At 39.9% G+C, this 18047-nt stretch overlaps 1 protein-coding gene across 4 annotated transcripts in view; it reads right to left on the bottom strand.

Annotated features, from left to right (window-relative positions):
- Positions 1–18047, bottom strand: part of DLG2 (discs large MAGUK scaffold protein 2) — a 985669-nt gene that overhangs the window by 516264 nt on the left and 451358 nt on the right. For all 4 annotated transcript variants that reach the window (XM_059492069.1, XM_059492046.1, XM_059492054.1 and 1 more), the window contains one exon: positions 10996–11157. In XM_059492069.1, coding sequence (XP_059348052.1) covers positions 10996–11157 — 162 coding nt within the window. The remainder of the gene's footprint in view (positions 1–10995; positions 11158–18047) is intronic.

Here is an 18047-nt window from a genome sequence, read left to right as displayed (position 1 = left end):
TGGTCATTTTTTACAGAAAACACTTTAATCTAAAAAGTTGACTTCTAGCCTCTATCTATGTAAAAGTCTCATTCTGTTCATATTTGGAAGTTAGATGCAATTTGGTGTTCATGAGTTTGTTAGTTAAAATATTGATTGCAGTTTCTTTGGCTCATAATTTCTGTAAGTATTAATAGAATAAAAGCTGCCCAAAGTGTTGCCATTTCAGTGGGCAACTGAGATCCACTAGACTTAATAACATTCAACTGTATTTCACATTGCTTTTGTTCAGAGGAAAGAGAACCCACCTTTCAGGAGCAAGGAAAAAAAGAAAATCTGTTCTTAAAGTCTATGTGCAACAAAGAGGAGACAGGCAGTGCTGTGCTCCTGCTCTCTAAAGCAGCCAAGAAGCAAAATGATCAATAAGAGTGCAGTTGTCTTGTAGAGGAGGGCATCAATCATTACACTTTCACAAATTTGGTACAAATTTGTACTTCATGGGTGGCTTGAAAGATTAATAAGATCCATGGGTATATGTAGGAATGGAAATAAGAAAAAGGTAAGAGGAAGAGAAATACAGGAATGGATCCTGAAGGTAAGTCAGAAAAAGGAACAGGGAAAAGGAACACTGATTAACTATGGAAAAAAGAAACAATGTCATGCAAAAGGAAAGACAACACTGTGAAAAATCAAGTTAGTAAATAATACAGATCTTTAAAAAGCCACCTGAGTCATCAAGACTGCTGACTACTTTTTTGACATTATTCTCAATTGCATCAGCTTCAGTAGCAATTTTAAAAGACTATTAAAAAGACTATTAAAAAGCAAGTAACATGATCTTCTGAAATAGATTGAAGGGAACCAAACGGCAAAAGGCATTTCCCATTTAAAAATATTTTTGAGAGAGATCTTCTCTTTTGAGAAGTCTCAGTTAGCCACTGATACCAAGATCAAAGAACCACAGAACCACAGTATGGTTTGGGTTGTAATGGACATTAAAGATCATTAAGTTCCAGGTTCCCCGCCATAGGCAGAGAGATGATGTCACACAATAATAAGGTTGTGAAGATGTCACATAATAACAATCTCAGAAACTCTTATTTAGACTAGATTCTTGAAGAGTTGGAATGCAATAGTCAGTTCAGAAAGATTTTTCTTTTAAATGTCAAAATTCTGGTTTTTTCACAGCTCCATAGTCCACAAAACTACAGCAAAATTAAATAAGAGCTATGAGAAATAGGAATTTAAAACTTTTGGAAATAGCTAAAGCACTTCTTGTTCAGGCTGCCAACTCTTTCATAAGTTTTGACTAAAGAGATTCTGTTCTCTTCATCCTGGAGGCTGCATCTATCCAGAGCTCCTGGAACTGCAAACTTCTGCTTTCTTTTACACCTGGTACTGACAAAAGCCAGAACATTTTTGATGTGTCACATCATCAGATGTATAAACACATGTATCTTCCACTGAGTGAATTATCAGTATATTCCTCAGTGAAAAAGTATCCTGGAACTTTGGTGCTTCATTTAAATTGTAGAATAAATTCCCAAGTGTCAGCAGTAGCCAAAGTCTGACAGAAGGGCACTTCAGCTACCGAGCTTAGGGAAACAACTGGTGTTAAACCTGTCTGACATATCTGAGAAAAATCCCTCCTGTTACAGTCTGACTAATAACACCAAGATGCTTTACTGCACTTTTCAGCAGTAGGTCACAAAACACTTTGGAAAGGTGGCAAACGTCATTACAGATACTTTACATATATTCTAGTACTTCTAGACTCAGAGAAAAGAAATGGCAGAAGATACAAGTCCTATGTTCATAGCATCTAGTAGTTATTCCATGGATTTATTGCATATATTTCATCTATTTTAGGTGGGGGGGGGGGGAAACCCAAAACGCTCTCTATAACAGTCCATCTCTCAGTATTTTTTATATTGTATGAGTATTTCACATGGCCAACACATCAAGGGAAAAACAACTCAGAAAATTACTGGGAAGCAAGGAATATCTAGTACTACGCAAAGCATTAGAGAAAGACAGTGAGAGAAAAGGATTCTTGGAATTACCTATTTATTTGTTTATATGTGAGAGACAATAGCTGCAATACGTCAGGCTTCACCCCTCCCCCCCCAAAAAAAAGGCTCAGGAACAAGACTATTGTTAAAAAGAAACCTGCTATTCAAAAAGAATAAAAGATAAATCAGCTAATTAATACTAATGGATTAAGCACCCAGCAGATAAAGAACACAGAATATCTCCTGAAACAGCAATTCAGATTAACATTTGAAAAGACCTTCAATACCTAGGAGGCCCATATAAAATAAACAGGGTCCATAGCCTGAAAATATTTTCAAATTCTTTTGAAAATTCCTGTCTTCGTCCTTCAGGCAAGTCTAACAACATATAGTGCACTAGTAGATATAGTGCACTGCCAGAACTTGCTCTGCTTGTGTCCATCAGAGGACAACATTTATTTTGCTAAAAAATAAAGGATTGCAATGCCTGAGGTTTACTTTAAGTTGCTGAGATTTCTCCAATTAAATCACCCACTGACAGAAGCAATTTTATTTGGTTTCTCTTTTATTCTGTCAGAAGCTAGAAAGATAACAAGATACTGTCTGCAGCTACATAAATCATGTGGAAAGCCATCAATCAGAAAGCCAAGGCAAAACATCAAGCACGCACAACAATGGGTTTTGTGATGACAAAACCAAAAAAATGTTCTTCACTAATAACTGTTCTTCATTGTTACACTCAGTTTTGGTACCATTTCAGGAATTTCTTTAGAGTAAGACAAGGACTCAGAAATGAAAGACATTCCTGCCTACATGAAAATGAGACACAAAATATTACTCAAAATGCTAATCTATAAGCTTCTTATTTTGCCTTGAAATATGATGAAATAGAATCAAAATTCAGAGCCACTTTTGCCACTTCCTCAAGAGCAGGAACAGGCACAGGCACATTTGTGAGCTTTCTTTGTCTCTTTCTAATCCGATTGCATTTTTATATTAAAAAACATAGATTACAGATAAAGATGTATGATATATGCTTATCTGCTGTTACAGTAGGAGATAAGAGAAAAGCAGTACATGATTAAACATGTAACAAGTGTTGTGTCTTAATGAAGCAACCTACTGAATATTCAGTGGAATCCACTGACGGACTGACTGCAGCATGGGGCTTTGCCAGTGACTGCATACTGAAAAGGACAGACGGGGGGGAAAAAGGACAAAACAAAACCAACTCCAAAACACAAAAGCTAGGAAGCTACCAGGGCAGTGATCAAAAGTATTCTTATAAGATCATTGCTACCGGGCTCAGCCATCCTGGGGATAAAAAATGCTTCATGCAGATTAGCTATACTTAGGAAATGCAGTCAGTGTAAGCAAAGAAAAGGATGCAAGATTAAATTTTAGATGGCTCGTTAATATATTCATGCATACATTAATATGTCCTCTATATAACCCCAATTAATTTTGTAACTGCAAGAGAAAACTTCAGACTGCTGTTCCTGACATGTAACAAAGCCTCAGCCCCTCTCAGTCATCCACAGCTTTTAAAGAGCCTCTGAAATGCAGCATCTTTGCTCAGGAAGAGCAGTCTGTGCTGTGACACTGCCTCAACTCTTTGTCACACCTCAGCCACAGATATTAAAGTAAACTCAACCATTATTTTTTTTCTTCCCTATTTGAACTTCATCTCTATCATAGGGTTTTTCCCCAGTAAGAGGAATTAAGGGATCTCAGCAGCTCTGGAAAAATAAATGTGGTTTCTTGCCCCAGACAGATTATCCCCCCAAAACATCAGGAGCTACATTCACCAGGACTATCAGGCACAGTAATGCTGAAAACTGTAGCCACCAGCTTTCTCTGTGCAAACCTGGTTCTCTGGAAGCTAGGGGTATTTACATTGCCTGGGCAGAGGACTTCCTTGCAATTGCTCAAACCGGGTCTAGTGGAAGGTGTCCCTGCCTAAGGCAGGGGGTTGGAACTAAATCATCTGTAAGGTCCCTTTCAACCCAAACCATTCTGTGACTCTATGTTGCAATACAGCTACACAAGTCTGTGGAGTGTATTTCCTTATACTGTTTTCCAGCTCTAGGCAACAACATCTCAAGTTTATTTACAGGTCACACGACCCACTGCAACATCAGGAGAGTCTTGGACTTGGTTATTTTCACAGTATTCATGACCAGGGCATGACTTTGGTCTTTATATGAAGTCCACTATCAAAAAGAAAAAAGAAAAAAGCTATATAATATTTTGACCTTATTTATCCAAATTGTCTTCAGAACTCAATTTTTATTGAAGTCAATGTTAATTCATGAAATAAATAGCTCTTGCCTAATTTACATTTTTAGACACAAAAATTACTCTTTATGACAGTTTCCAGGAAGCTCAGGCTAATACATTTTTCACAAAATCATTAATCATCCAGGCTTATCCTCAGAGCCTCTTTCCCCATCTTTGTAAATTTGTCGGACAAGCACAGCAACCACTTGTAGCGAGGTCTGACACACCTGAACAGGGAAAGCTTCAGAGGTGGGGAAAAGCTGTTTCATTACAGACAGGAAAGGGCAAGTGACAGATACCAGAAGCCTTCACAGGAACAACCTTCTTGCACTGAGGATGAAAAGAAGAATGATGGACATTCAAGGGATACTACACACTCACTAGGAGATAGAACTTGGGAAAGAGAGACATCTGCCTTGGAGCAGAAACAAAACATCCTTCCCACACTAGATACAGAGAGTCTCAAAGAATCTTCTGGTCACTTGTGGTGTGAAGGGCTCTGCATTGGGTCCAGTCTTTTACTGATGATCTGGATGAGGGGACCAAGTGTAAATTTGCAGATGACACCAATGCGGGTGAGAGTGTTGATTTGCCGGAGGGTAGGAAGGCTCTGAAGGGGAAACTAGTCAGACTGGATTGATGGGCTGAGACCAACAGCATAAAGCTTTATAAGGTCCTACCCTTGGGACACAACAATCCGGCAGAGCTACAGAATGGGGGAAGAAAGGCTGGAAAGCTGCCCATTGGAAAAGGCTCTGGGGTGTTGGTCAGTGGCAGCTGAACCTGAGCCAGCAGTGCCCAGGTGCCAAGAAGGCCAATGGCATCCTGGCCTGGATCAGCACTGGTGTGGCCAGCAGGAGCAGGGCAGGGATTGTCCCCATGTACTCAGCACTGGTGAGGACACTCCTCCAATCCTGTGCTCAGAGCCCCTCACTGCAAGAAGGACATTGAGGGGCTGGAGAGTGTCCAGAGAAGGGAAATAGAGCTGGGGAAGGGTCTGGAGCACAAGCCTGATGAGGAACAGCTGAGGGAGCTGGGGGTGCTTAGCCTGGAGAAAAGGGGGCTCAGGAGGGACCTGATCACTCTCTACACCATTTGAAAGGAGGCCAAAGTGAGGTGCTGGTTGGCCTCTTCTCCCAGGCAACTGAACCTGTGGCACAGGAGATTCAGGTTGGATATCAGGATGAACTTCTTCATGAAAGGGTTGTTAAATATTGGAATGAACTTTCCAGGGAAGTGGTAGTCACCATCCCTGGAGCTGTTCAAGAAATGACTGGACTTGACCTTAGCACCATGGTCTAGTTGATAAGGTGCTGATCTGTGAGAGACTAGACTCCATGATCTCAGAGGTCTTCTCCAGCCTAAATGATTCAGTGATTCTATGACTCAAGTAATGGGTAAGACAGGGCTTCCTGCCATTTAAAAAAAAAAAATATAAAAAAATCTATGTGCTCTGGCATTGGGAGATGCAGCCCTCCTTCTGCAAAGCAATTTGTACAAATGCCAATTCATGGATAACCTTAACTTTGCAGACTGCTGAGCCCATTTGTTCCATGTGGAGGTGGTTTTTCTCCTCTCTCCACTGGAAAGTCATTCCATCAAGCCTGACTTTCTGCAAGCTGTCAGCAACCCAGCTGAGCTGCAGGACAACATCCTGGGACAGAAATAAAAGGAGTAATAGCCAGTGTGACCCCTTCCAGAAGACGAGGCTATGAAAGATGAGGTAATTGAAGATGATCATTACTGATCATTCTTGTTTGAAAATAACTTAGCTTAGGATACTTATTTACCTGGTTACTTGTTTTTGCTCGATTTCCACTGATGCTTACAGTTCAACCTGGCATTAAATTAGGAGATAGCTGGAATAGCCTGACATTTAAAATGTTCAGACAACCAAGGGGATGTGAGATCCTTACAAGGATTTTTACTTTTCAGCTTAACAAAGTGGAGTATATTGAAAAAAATAAATCCAACATCACAATAATACTAGAAAGGCTCATTTAGGACCCAGAGTTATTCATTTAATGAACACTGATTAGCTCTATTCTGGGAGGAAGGGGAAGAGGCACATATTTAATTTAGAGACAGAACTTGTGCCTCTGATTTTGAAATCTGTGTTGAATTCAGATTTCCCAAAACACCAGGGATTCACAAGGTACTTTTTACTGAATTAGTTCTTTCTTAGGCATCTAAGAAAATTCTCAACAGTTTATTATGAAGCTTTACAGATGCAGACCAAAGAATTCCGAGCTTACTACACCATCTCGTGTCAAACAAGGGGAAGTGCAAGAAGATTATTTTAAATTCCCTTTCCATTACAGTACAGACTTTTTTCCTTTAAGAGATTATTAAAAGGCAATTCCATCACCTCCATAAGTTGAAAAGAACATTCATTATCTTAATATGGCAACTCTAACAAAACTTCTGCAACACTAGCATTTTCCCAAATGTTAATACATCCACGTAACTGAAAACTTCCTTTACAACCTCAGTGTTTGACATTCAAAGTTGCTTAAGCTGTTGAAAATTTTATCTTTTGCACACTAATAAGCAGATCAACCTTTATCAGGAGTTTGAAACTTTCTAAAATTAAGTATTTTTCAGAACTAAGTTGCCTACATATGAAATGCTACAGGGAAGTAGAAAAGCAAAGTTAATGCAAAATACAATAAGGTGAAGAAGTGAAAAAGACATGGAAAATAAAAGAAAGTCTGGTTTGCAGCAAAACTGCTTTGCTCATTATGTTCTGAAAGGGAGTAATCTGGCTAGGGCATACTAGATTTTAGGTAGTTGGAAGATAAGAAAATCACGCCTACCTTCAATTTCAGAAAATCTATTCACATTTCCAAACAATATTTATCATAATCGGTATCTGTGTGTCTCAAAGAGATTTTCAGACTGTATGAGGACCACATTTCTTATTGTTCAGCACATGAACAAGTGCAAGGGTGTTGAAGGAAATAAGTTTTATGTTTTGGTTTCCAAAACAACTTCCTGAGGTAATCAATAATCATAGAATCATAGAATGGTTGGGTTGGAAGGCACCATCTTAAAGGCCTTCTAGTTCCAGCCCCCTTCCACGGACAGGGACACCTTCCACCAGACCAGTCTACTCAAAGCCCCATCCAGCCTGGCCTTGAATATTTCCAGCGATGGGGCATCCACAGCTCCTCTAGGAAAAATGTGCATCTGTCAGTGCCTCACTGCCCTCACAGTAAAGAATTTCTTCCTAATACCCAATCTAATAATCTAATAACAATGAGCTCCACTAGGGTGGAGCTTTCTGGAGTACATCAAGCCACACAATCTGAAATATGAAATGACTGCCAAATTCTTTAAGAATTTGTATACTTCAGAATTTCAGATGCATCTGTTCTATGCAAACGTGGCTCATATCAGGCATTTAGAATCATGGGTGTTAATAAAAATATGGCCTGAATGCTTCCATTCTGAGCGTCAGAAAATGTTTCAAGAATCCCTGGAACGTTTTACCTGGAGATGTACACAGGGGAATAGACAGGCCCATGATTTCTCTGCTTGAACTTCAATCATCCACAAAACCTCCCTCTGTAATGATGCAAGCCTGTTCTCAAACTGACAGGGTGGATTATGGATGCAAACTGAGATGTTCGCTGAGAGCTGGGGAGCAGGGTGATGCCAGCAAGCAGTCTACATGCACAGACAGGGTGTAGCACCTATGGCTTCCACAGATGGCTGTGAGCACTGGTCAGTTGTGAGGGCTGGAATCAGCCACCCCAAAGGGAAGTTTAGAACTGCATGATCTTGGCAGATTTCTTTCCAAATCAACAAAAATATATGGGAATAAGTAACTCTTTTATTCTGCCAAAGTCAAGTCACTTAGGAAAAGTGATATGATTAGGATGGACATGTGGCTTGGTCTTGGAACAACATTTTGGTTCCAAAGCATTTTAACTAGCTTATTTTTATGCTCAAACATTTTCTTTTAATGATATTATTTCAAAACAGATATTGGGTAATCATCCTGTCATCAGGGCATCGTGCAGCCACTAAACACAAAAGACTGCTTCAAAACCTGCTGGAGAGGTGCAGCCTGGTGCTGCAGTCCCTACAGAGAAATTCAGGCAGTAAACTGCAGCCACGCAGTGACTTAACCCCACCAAACCAGGCAGCCAATGTGCTTGCTGGCCTGGGTGAGTGGTCAGCTGGACAGTCCTAATGGGACACAGGATATGATGTGATCCCTGGCTTGGTGTTAAGGGAACTTCCCAGTCTGACCATTCACAGACTCTAACAGTCACAGTCCCAGCACCAGGAGCTGCACCAAATGCATTCCTCAGCACTTGGCACAAGCAGATGGATGACTTTCATGTACACATATTTTCCCTTTGCACTAAATGCTCTGACCTTTAACCAGAAAAGTGAGGCAGAATGAGTCAAAAGCTCTTGGTCAAGTTTCCTGACAGCGTTATCCTGCTGAAATTGCCAGTGTCATGAAATAGTAAAATTGCAGGCATTATTTTCCAGTTAATCTTTAAGAATCCAGTATTTTACATTTCCCTAGGAAGGTGTGCTACCTGCAGAGAAGCAGTTTTCACCATTATTCACTGCAGCCATGTTCACACAATACTGCTGTTCACACAGATGGCAGAATACTTAATGATATCAGGCTGTAGGTTGGAAAGTCTCTAATTCAAGACAATAACTGATTCTGACTAGATTTTGGAGTGTTCACAACACTATTTCTCAACTATGTGGAAATTACTGTGACCAAAATCTTCTAAACAGGGATTTCATTCAACTACCAACAGTAAAAGTGAATCCAAAGCAGGTGTTTCAGATAGGAAGGGCAACACAATGCCATGAGCTCTAGCAGAAGAATTCCTTCAGCATCCTGAGCTAATTCTCTGCTGAAGGTTAAAAGATGGGACATAGCAGGGGAAAGGAAGCAGGAACTTCAAAGCCATTTGAAGAGACAAACAGCTAAATTTAGATTAAATGGCAGGCAAGAGACTATTAAGAGGCAGATATAAGACACTGTGAATCTGAAGGAAAGAAGGGAAAGGGACAGAGTCAAAGACAAAAATCCTCATGCTGAAGGAAGAACTTGCAGGAGACACTGATTTCCAAGAGGAAATACTATACAGCTCCTGCTCTACCATCACTTCAGAAAACAGAAGCAGACAAAAACTTTGTCCTGTTACAAGAGCAAATAAGATAGGGAGGTATTTCAAGGCACTGTGGATGTCTGGGAATACCCTTCATTTTACAACAAGCTTTTTGACATCGTTGCTGCGCCCTCAGCTTAGATTATGTAGCCTTACTTGAAAGTCTCCAAATGTGAAGAATAATGTCTGGTTTTGATCTTCATGAACAAGAAACACCACTGTAATCACAATACTCAAGGAGTCCTAGAGGAACAGGGCTGTTTCATTTCCAGGCCAGAAATTGCTTGGTCTGTGATTTTTCCCTAATGCTAGATAGAGGCCTCATGAAGGTAATCCTTTCCAAATAACTAAAGTGATAGCCTCAGCACAAGATGATCTATCACTGCTTGGTACTGGTGACTTCTGCAGAAAAAGTTAGGTAAGTCACCCAGAAAATTGCTAAAACCTGAAAAGACAAACATCATACAAACTAAGCACAGGACCAACAAGAGCAGAGGACAAAGATTAATTTGCATGGCTATTGCACAAAGTCTCAATGAACACCAGCTATACTTACATCAATCTTTAATAATAAACACTTCCTTTCACTTGTAACCACACTGTAAACACTGTGCTAGGCAAGCAGTGCCCATTTCATAGGCTTTGAGCACCAGAGGGAGCAAAGCCCATCTGCCTTGTTTGCTGCTTAGATAATTGCTGGAATAAAAATATTACCCAGAACATCACCGTCTGTAGTAAGGAATATTATTCTTTTTTCTCCCCTACCCAGTCTTAGTAGAAACTAAAATAGAAAACCCATCATGCTAATCACTGCATCTATGCTCCTTCCACCAGAGAAGCTCTAGGAATATTTTCCAACCACTACATTCTTATAAAAACAAATGTAAATTTTCAGGAATGGATTCCTTTTTGGTGATTATATGGGTTCATCAGGAAAAGAAACATTTTTGCCCAACAAGATATATCAGAGGACACCAGACCTACATACAGCTAAAGCTTCTATATTTTATAAATAGTTGCCTTAGTTAACAGAAAGATATCGCTACAGCACTCTGAATTGCATCAAAACCCACAGAAAACTGCAAGTACTTGAGCAGCAAGGATATGAATAGAGGCAAATGAGCTCCCTTTTCAGACGTAACTTGTGAATTTGATATAGCTTTCTGAGAGAGGAAAAAACCTAGTTACGTTTACAGTATTTCTTTAAAAAATTCTGAACAAGGATCATCAGGAAGGGAAGTCTGCCATTTCAAAATCACCGTGATATTGAGGCTGAGAACCTGCATTATTCCTTTCACAATGTACAGAAAAACAGGCTAATTTGCCAGGAATTCTTTTTACTCGAGCAAAAGCCTCACTCAAAGCAGAAAGCTCACATCTCTACACAGTGCTCTGTCAACTAAACTGTCACCTGTTCCATTACAGAAAACCTTAAAGACCCATCACAAGAAAATCAATCTGCAATGATAGATTTCAGAAAGCAGCTTGTCTGTACAACAAAATAAGTTTCTCAGGCATTTCATGGTATGCATTTTCTCGTATTTGAGGATTAAAGGCATGAGCTGTATGGATCCTACCTTCAAAGGAGAAATGTGCGACTGTAAGACGTATCCATGGACATTCTCTATTTGAGACAAGTTCTTCTCTGACACATGAACAAGCTCTGGGCCTCTCACTTCGTGGGTTAAACGAGGCAAAGTATGGTCATGTGGAGCATCCTCATCTTGATAACGATATTTCTAGGAGAAGAAAACATCAAGAAAGAACAAATAAGCTTTTAGGAGGTATTTCCAATATTTTAATATAATTGTGGAATAACAAAAAAATTATGATACAGCAGACAATAATCATCGGATTTCCTAGTATGTTCTGGAGAGAATGAGTCATTCTTTTTTACCATTGTATCAAAGAGAGAGCTGTGGTATATGTCACTGATACACAAGACTTTCACCATCAAATAGACACTTGAGATGACACACTGATAATGAAGAAAAAGAGATGTCGATCAGCTAAGCTGTAGTGTCAGATCATGTTTCATATCCCTGTGTAGTAGGAAGTAGAGTTCTATAGCCCTTCTCTGCAAAATACTGGAGTTATTTTCCACCTGGCAGTGTGTACTCTGATGCTGGAGAGCACACACACACTTCCACAGAGGCACAGTCCCACAGAAGATTTCCCTGCAGTAAAGTTCTATGCTATACCCTTCTTTTCCATGGAGAGGCCACAGGAGGGGCTTGTCTGAGATCTCAAATGAAGCTTGTAATAACAAGGAATATAATCCTTAAAATTTAATTAAATTATCTGATCTGTTCTCCAGCCAGAATGCTGTGTAAAAAGGTGCCATCCCCTCAGTTGTGTCCTGCGGAGGGGGCTATTGGATAAAAGCCTAAGATTTATTTGTATGGCCATATAAGAAAAATAAGTCTGAAGGCCAGGTACAAGAACATCCCAAAGCAGACCTCTCTGCTGCTCATCCACTTCACTTTGACCACTCAGCTATGGAGTGTTATTTCATTTACTCATTCCTCCTAAGGAAACCACCCCAGTGTATTCCTGCCTTCAATCTTATGTATGGAAATGTTTCAGCAGTTGCCAGTTATTTTCAGAATACACATGTGACATGATTTATTCTCTTCTTCTTTTCTGGAATATGCCTGCAGCCCTTCACATATTCACTTTTCAGATAACATAACTAATGAATATATGAAATGACTGGCACCAGCTAAATATTATTTGGGCAAGAAGCCATCAGTCTAATACATAGTACTCCAGCCAATGTCACATTTAAGGCTTGGCACACAGGTTATTTAAGCCACAAGCAATCAATTATTTTTTTAATCGAGTGAGTACTCTTTCTAAAAAGACAACTCTTCCAAGACATCCTCTTTTAAGTGAGTCATTTGCAAAATGTAATTAGGAGAAATAGGAGCAGAATACCAGAGTCATCTCATTAACTCAGGAATGGGGGAAATGGAAATGTCCAGTGGACATCTTCTTAAGGAGAAAAGACAGCAATGACAGAAGCCATAAGAAGCTCTATCATAGAACATAGAACCATTCAGGTTGGAAAGGATTCTTAAGATCAGTGAGTCCAACCATCCAGCCCAGCACTGCCAAGTCCACCACTAAACTATGTCCCCAAGTGCCACATGTACACAACTTTGAAATACCTCCAGGGATGGTGAGTCAACCCCTTCCCAGGCAGAATGTTCCAATGTTTGAAAGCCATTTCAGTATCGAAATTTTTCCTAATGTCTAATCTAAATCTCTCCTGGCATAACATGAGGTAGTTCCCTCTCAACCTATCAGTTATTTGGCAAAGAGACCAACTCCCACCTCACTGCAGCCTCCTTTCAGACAGTTGTAGAGAGGGAGAAGGTCCCTCCTGAGCCAACTTTTCTCCAGGCTAAACACCCCCACTTCCCCAGCCACTCCTCATCAGACTTGTGCTCCAGACCCTTCCCCAGCTCTGTTGCCCTTCTCTGGACACACTCCAGCTCCTCAGTGTCTTTCTTGTAATGAAGGGCCCAAAACTGAACTCAGGATTTGCAGTGTGGCCTCACCATTGGTGACGACAAGGGGAAAATCATTGTCTTGGTCCTGCTGACATGTTGCAGAAACAAAAATCTATATACATATATATACACAGGCTTCCCACTTTTTCCAAGTTCCTGATCTGGGTGGATGTGGGAGGAGTGGAGTCCCTCCCACTGTAAGGACTGAGAGCTACACTGCAAAACAGGACTTGGAGATTCTTGTGGATGGTAAGCTGGACATAAGCAAACAATGAATGCCCAGCCCAGAAAGCTAGCCTCATCCTGGGCTGCATGAAAGAAGAGTGGCCAGCAGGTCAAGGGAAATGATTCTCCCCCTGCACTCTGATCTTGTGGCACCCCACCTGAAGCATTGCATCCAGCTCTGGGGTCCTCAGCACAAGAAAGACATTCCCTCCTCTGTACCTGTTACAGCAGATCCAGAAGAGGGTTACGAATAGGATCAGAGGGGGTTACGAATAGGATCAGAGGGATCGAGCACCTCTCCTACGAAGACAGGCTGAAAGAGCCTGGTTGTTCAGCCTAGAGAAGAGAAGGTCTCAGGGTGAGACCTTTCAGTACTTTAAGGATACTTATATAATGGAGGGGGAGGGATTGGGATTTTTTACATAGGCATGTAGTGACAGGATAAGGGGAAATGGTTTCAAACTGGAAGAGGTTTAGATTACGTATTAGGAAGAAATTCTTCCTCAGTGTGATGAAGCAGATGAAGCATTAGAATAGGGTGAAACTCCACAGGGAGTTTGTAGATGCCCCATCCTTGTAAGGGATGTTCGAGCCTAGGTTGGATGGGGCCCTAAGCAATTTCATTTAGTGGATGCCATATGCCATCCCTACCCTTGCAGGGGATTGAATCTTTAAGGTCCCTTCTAACCCAAACCATTTTATGATTCCATGATTTATTCTATGTTTTTATATTTCTTTATCTATTATTACTTTGACTCTATATAATTCATATATTATTATATATACATACATTCACGCACACATGTATATGTGTGTATATATATATATATATATATATTCTTTCCAGATAATTTCTGCAGTTTTACCCTACAAAAGTTATCTGGAAGCAGTGTGATGTGGCCTTACAGAGAGAACATCTCTGACCATCACTAAGTCCTTTCCCCATCACTGCACTGCAGTGCAGCTGTTGCATAAACAGGAGCCAAAGCCCAGAGGAAATTGATTCACCCTGAGCTCCGCGCTCCCAAAGAGAAGAACACTTGTGTGGATCTCCAGTGATAGACTTGCTTTATAATTTGAATTGATCTATTTATCCAAAAAATGCCAAGGATAGCTTCAGTAATATCCATGTTCACGTGTCATCAACTGAAAAGTTTACAGAACATATTTCCACTCTATTTGTCTTAGTCTCCCTCCTATCCCAAGCCCAGTCACTCCTTCTTCACAAAATATAAGCCTAGAGCATTTCTGGGTCAATCCTTCTATGGGTTTGCCTCATGTTCTTAGCACCAAACTCATTGATTTTCATACATCTTTCCTCCTACAGCATCTCTTCATTGAAATGCTTTCAGCTGTGAACCAAAACAGCTTGACACAGCAAAAATCCAGTGGTAAGGCTGAAAATACCAAATCAGAATTAAGACACTCTAGCAGAAATGCCTCATTCATCTCCATCATCCTGGTCTGATGGGGTCCTGCAAATGTCCTTGAAAAAAACCCATTCCCTAGAAACCTTTCTCTAAGGACTAATTCAAATTTCTGGAGGGAAAAGCATCATTGCACAGAAATGTTACTCTTCATTTGACAAAAGAACAGGTGGATGTCTTATGATAATTAAATTACAAATCAGTGCCTGCTGCTGACAGGGTATTGTACACTGCCAACTAGCACCAGATATTTAAAATCCTCTGTAATTACCTATAATGGGGTGTGGAGTGCGCCACTGTGAATTTTTAATATGAACGTTGCCTTTTTATAAGAGACCATTCTCTCTGCAGTGTGAGGTTATTGCAGCATCGCTGCTCCTCACATCATACTGTCTAAAGGAGTATTTCCAAGGCTGCCAAGGAGATCTCTTGTCAGCTGGACAGAACTTGACTACATGAACCCAGCAGGAGGTAATGGTCAAAAACCTTAAATTTCAACAAAGGCAGTTCTCAATTTACAATAGCCAGAGAACTGCACTGGCATGGAAATACAGATGTTCTTATGACCTACCTTTGACAAATTGACAGTGAATCAAGATAGTTTGGAATTTGTCATTCAATTTTGGGCCAAAGGGAATCAGTATTTTTACAGAAGTTTGTTGTTTATTTTTTCTATTTTGTTGTTTCCATCAGTTTGCAGAAAATGCAAATAGAACATTTCAATTCATATCAGGTCAAATTGACCTAAGCTGCTGAATGTGGCCCAGCTGGAGTTGCCATTCAAAAGCACATGTCCCTGCTTCTCTACACAGCTCTTTGGCTGAGCCACACATCACACATTCCTTCTGCTTGCAACAAGAGGACTGAAAAATGAGGGAGCTAAACATGTCAGAGGGGTCACAGACTCCACAATACCCTATGAAACAAGCAGCCAGTGAATCCTGATCTACAGAGATTCCTGACCAACTAGAAAACACCCTGAACGTCAAGAGACACATAAGCAAAAAGGTGACATTGCCAAACCTTCATAGCAGATACAGCTTATAGATGTTAATAATGGAAATATCACCACATACTATGACATAATAACCCATTCATGAGTGAACCCACTCCCAATCACTCTTCAAAGCCAGTGGCCAGTATATTATGTTTCATCTTGGGAAACAACAGCAATACTACCAGTTTTAGCTGTTACATATCAGCATTTCAAGTCTTGAATACAATTTCTGTTTTACAGTCCTTCTAACGAGGGGCCAGACTTCTGCGCCTTACAAGCTGTGATTCTTCATATAACCCATTTAACAGCGAGACCACACGGAAAGGAATTTCTGCAGAAAATTTCCCACATGAAACAATGACCTCCTACAGATCCAGTTGTCCCACTGCAATCTGGAAATAGGCAAGGTATGCAACTGGGTCCCAGTACTACCTTCTTCATTCTTTCTCACTTGCCTTTTTTCTCAAACCAGCACCTGAGCTACTTTGCAGCTCCCACGTAGGTTACCCCCATTGTTGGTCATCTGCTGGAACCTGGACATGGGAGCTACCTTTGAACAGGGCAAGCATCACCCACCTTCTGCATGAGAATAGGTCTAGGATTCAACACACTGGATTTTCTGAGAGAGGTTTTGGATGCTCCATCCCTGGAGGTGTTCAAGGCCAGGTTGGATGGGGCTCTGAGCAACCTGGTCTAGTGGAAAGTAGCCCTGCCCACGACAGGGGAGTTGGAGGTAGATAATCAATAAGGCTTCTTCCAACTCAAATCACTCTAGAATTCTGGGATTTTCTCTCGGTACTAGCAGCCAACAACAAAACATAATGGACTTGGTCCATTTAGACAAATGAGGAATCCACAAAATCCCACCAAAAAAATGTTAATGTCACCTTGTCCTACTTTGGTGCTTGGTATTTTCTTTGGTCTTCAGTATGTTGAATTTTACTGTTACTGCTCTCCAAAGGCAGCAAATTTCAATGTCATACCAATGAGCATCTTTGGAAAACAAACTTTACAATTTGTACACACAAATCATTGGGCATTCATCCAATCATGAGCAGAAATAATATTACTCATCCAACTGATTGCAAATGAGCAACACAGCTTGAATTCTGAATATTTGCAATCAATCTATAGAGTAAAAAGAGAAAAAAAATACTCCTCTCATTATATAAAATGGAAGAAATCACAATCTGCTTGCCAAGACTGTGGAAGTAGATTAGGAAGCTTAAATCATTGAATAATTATACTTATTGTGAATGACTTGCTCTTTTGCTTATCAAGTACATTTCCACCAAGCTTTTCACTATATCACAGCAATACCTTCCATCCAAGAAGCCCAAGAGCTTTACAAGTGGCAGTCAAGACTAATAACATCCTGTTGATGCGCATCATCTAAAGGTGAGTAAAATTAGGCACAGAAATGCAGCAACTTGTTCAAGGTCACTGAGAGAATCAGTTCATTAAGCAGTAGTAGAATTTAGGGGATTTTTCCAGTCTGCTCTTTTAGTACAAGATTTAGTGCACTTACACTGACTTTATTAGCAATGATAATTATTATTATTTAAACATAAAGCTGCAGGTTTGCTGATGCCATTGTAATTTCTTTTTAATGTTTTGGTCTCGTCTTTTCCTCATAAATGTTCCAGGGTAAAACAGTCTTTCTAAAGTCAGGACTTAGGTTCTTGTCTGTCTCAGTGTAATAGCTAGCAGTACTTTGGCTAATTTACAGTGTGCTATCTCTGAGAAACACATAGTGAATTTTAGAAGACAAAAGGTTTCCTCTAAGAGCCAAATTAGTTCACAGAAAGAACATTATCAGTGCTCAATACTGAGAATTTGCATGTATTTTCCATTTGGTACAACCAGAAGTTAATTTTCTTTTTTTTTAAGAGGAAGAAAAAAACCTATAATTTCTTATCTCAGTTTATTGAAAGCACCAGGTTTTTGCCCATAGCAGGGAGTATATGCTTAGCTTAAAAAAAAAAAAAAAAGGCAAGTATAATGCAGTGGAACAAATATGTTTTGCGGCATTCTCATAATCTTTTTTTTTAAACCCTAAAAGATTTTATTTTTCACGATGAAAAAGAAGTGAGATGGGCATTAGCTAAGTACCTCTTCATTTGATCAGCAGGAGGTAGTTGCACCTTTTCCTCACAAGATGGCACAGTAACCATCGAGTTAAAGCATAATCTCACTTTGAACTATGATATGTTGCAGGGGAAAAAATAAGTATTTATGCAATGTCATAAAACTTCAAACTATTATTATTTTGAACCGACTTGATATAAAATTATTTTTTAAAAAAAGACAGCAACCTTTCATAGTAAGCATACATAAAGAAGCAGTGATCATACATCAAGCTGGCAGATGGAAAAAGTTCAAACAGTTCACAAAAGTATCAAAAAATTACAAGCAAGTAGGAATCTATCAGTTTTTGTGAGCTTTGGAATGAACAAAACCACTAT

The sequence above is a fragment of the Ammospiza nelsoni genome, chromosome 2, assembly GCF_027579445.1.
Source record: "Ammospiza nelsoni isolate bAmmNel1 chromosome 2, bAmmNel1.pri, whole genome shotgun sequence".
Classification (NCBI taxonomy): Eukaryota; Metazoa; Chordata; class Aves; order Passeriformes; family Passerellidae; genus Ammospiza; species Ammospiza nelsoni.
The sequence above is the reverse complement of the archived record's forward strand: the minus strand, read 5'-3'. Positions and strand labels throughout refer to the sequence as shown.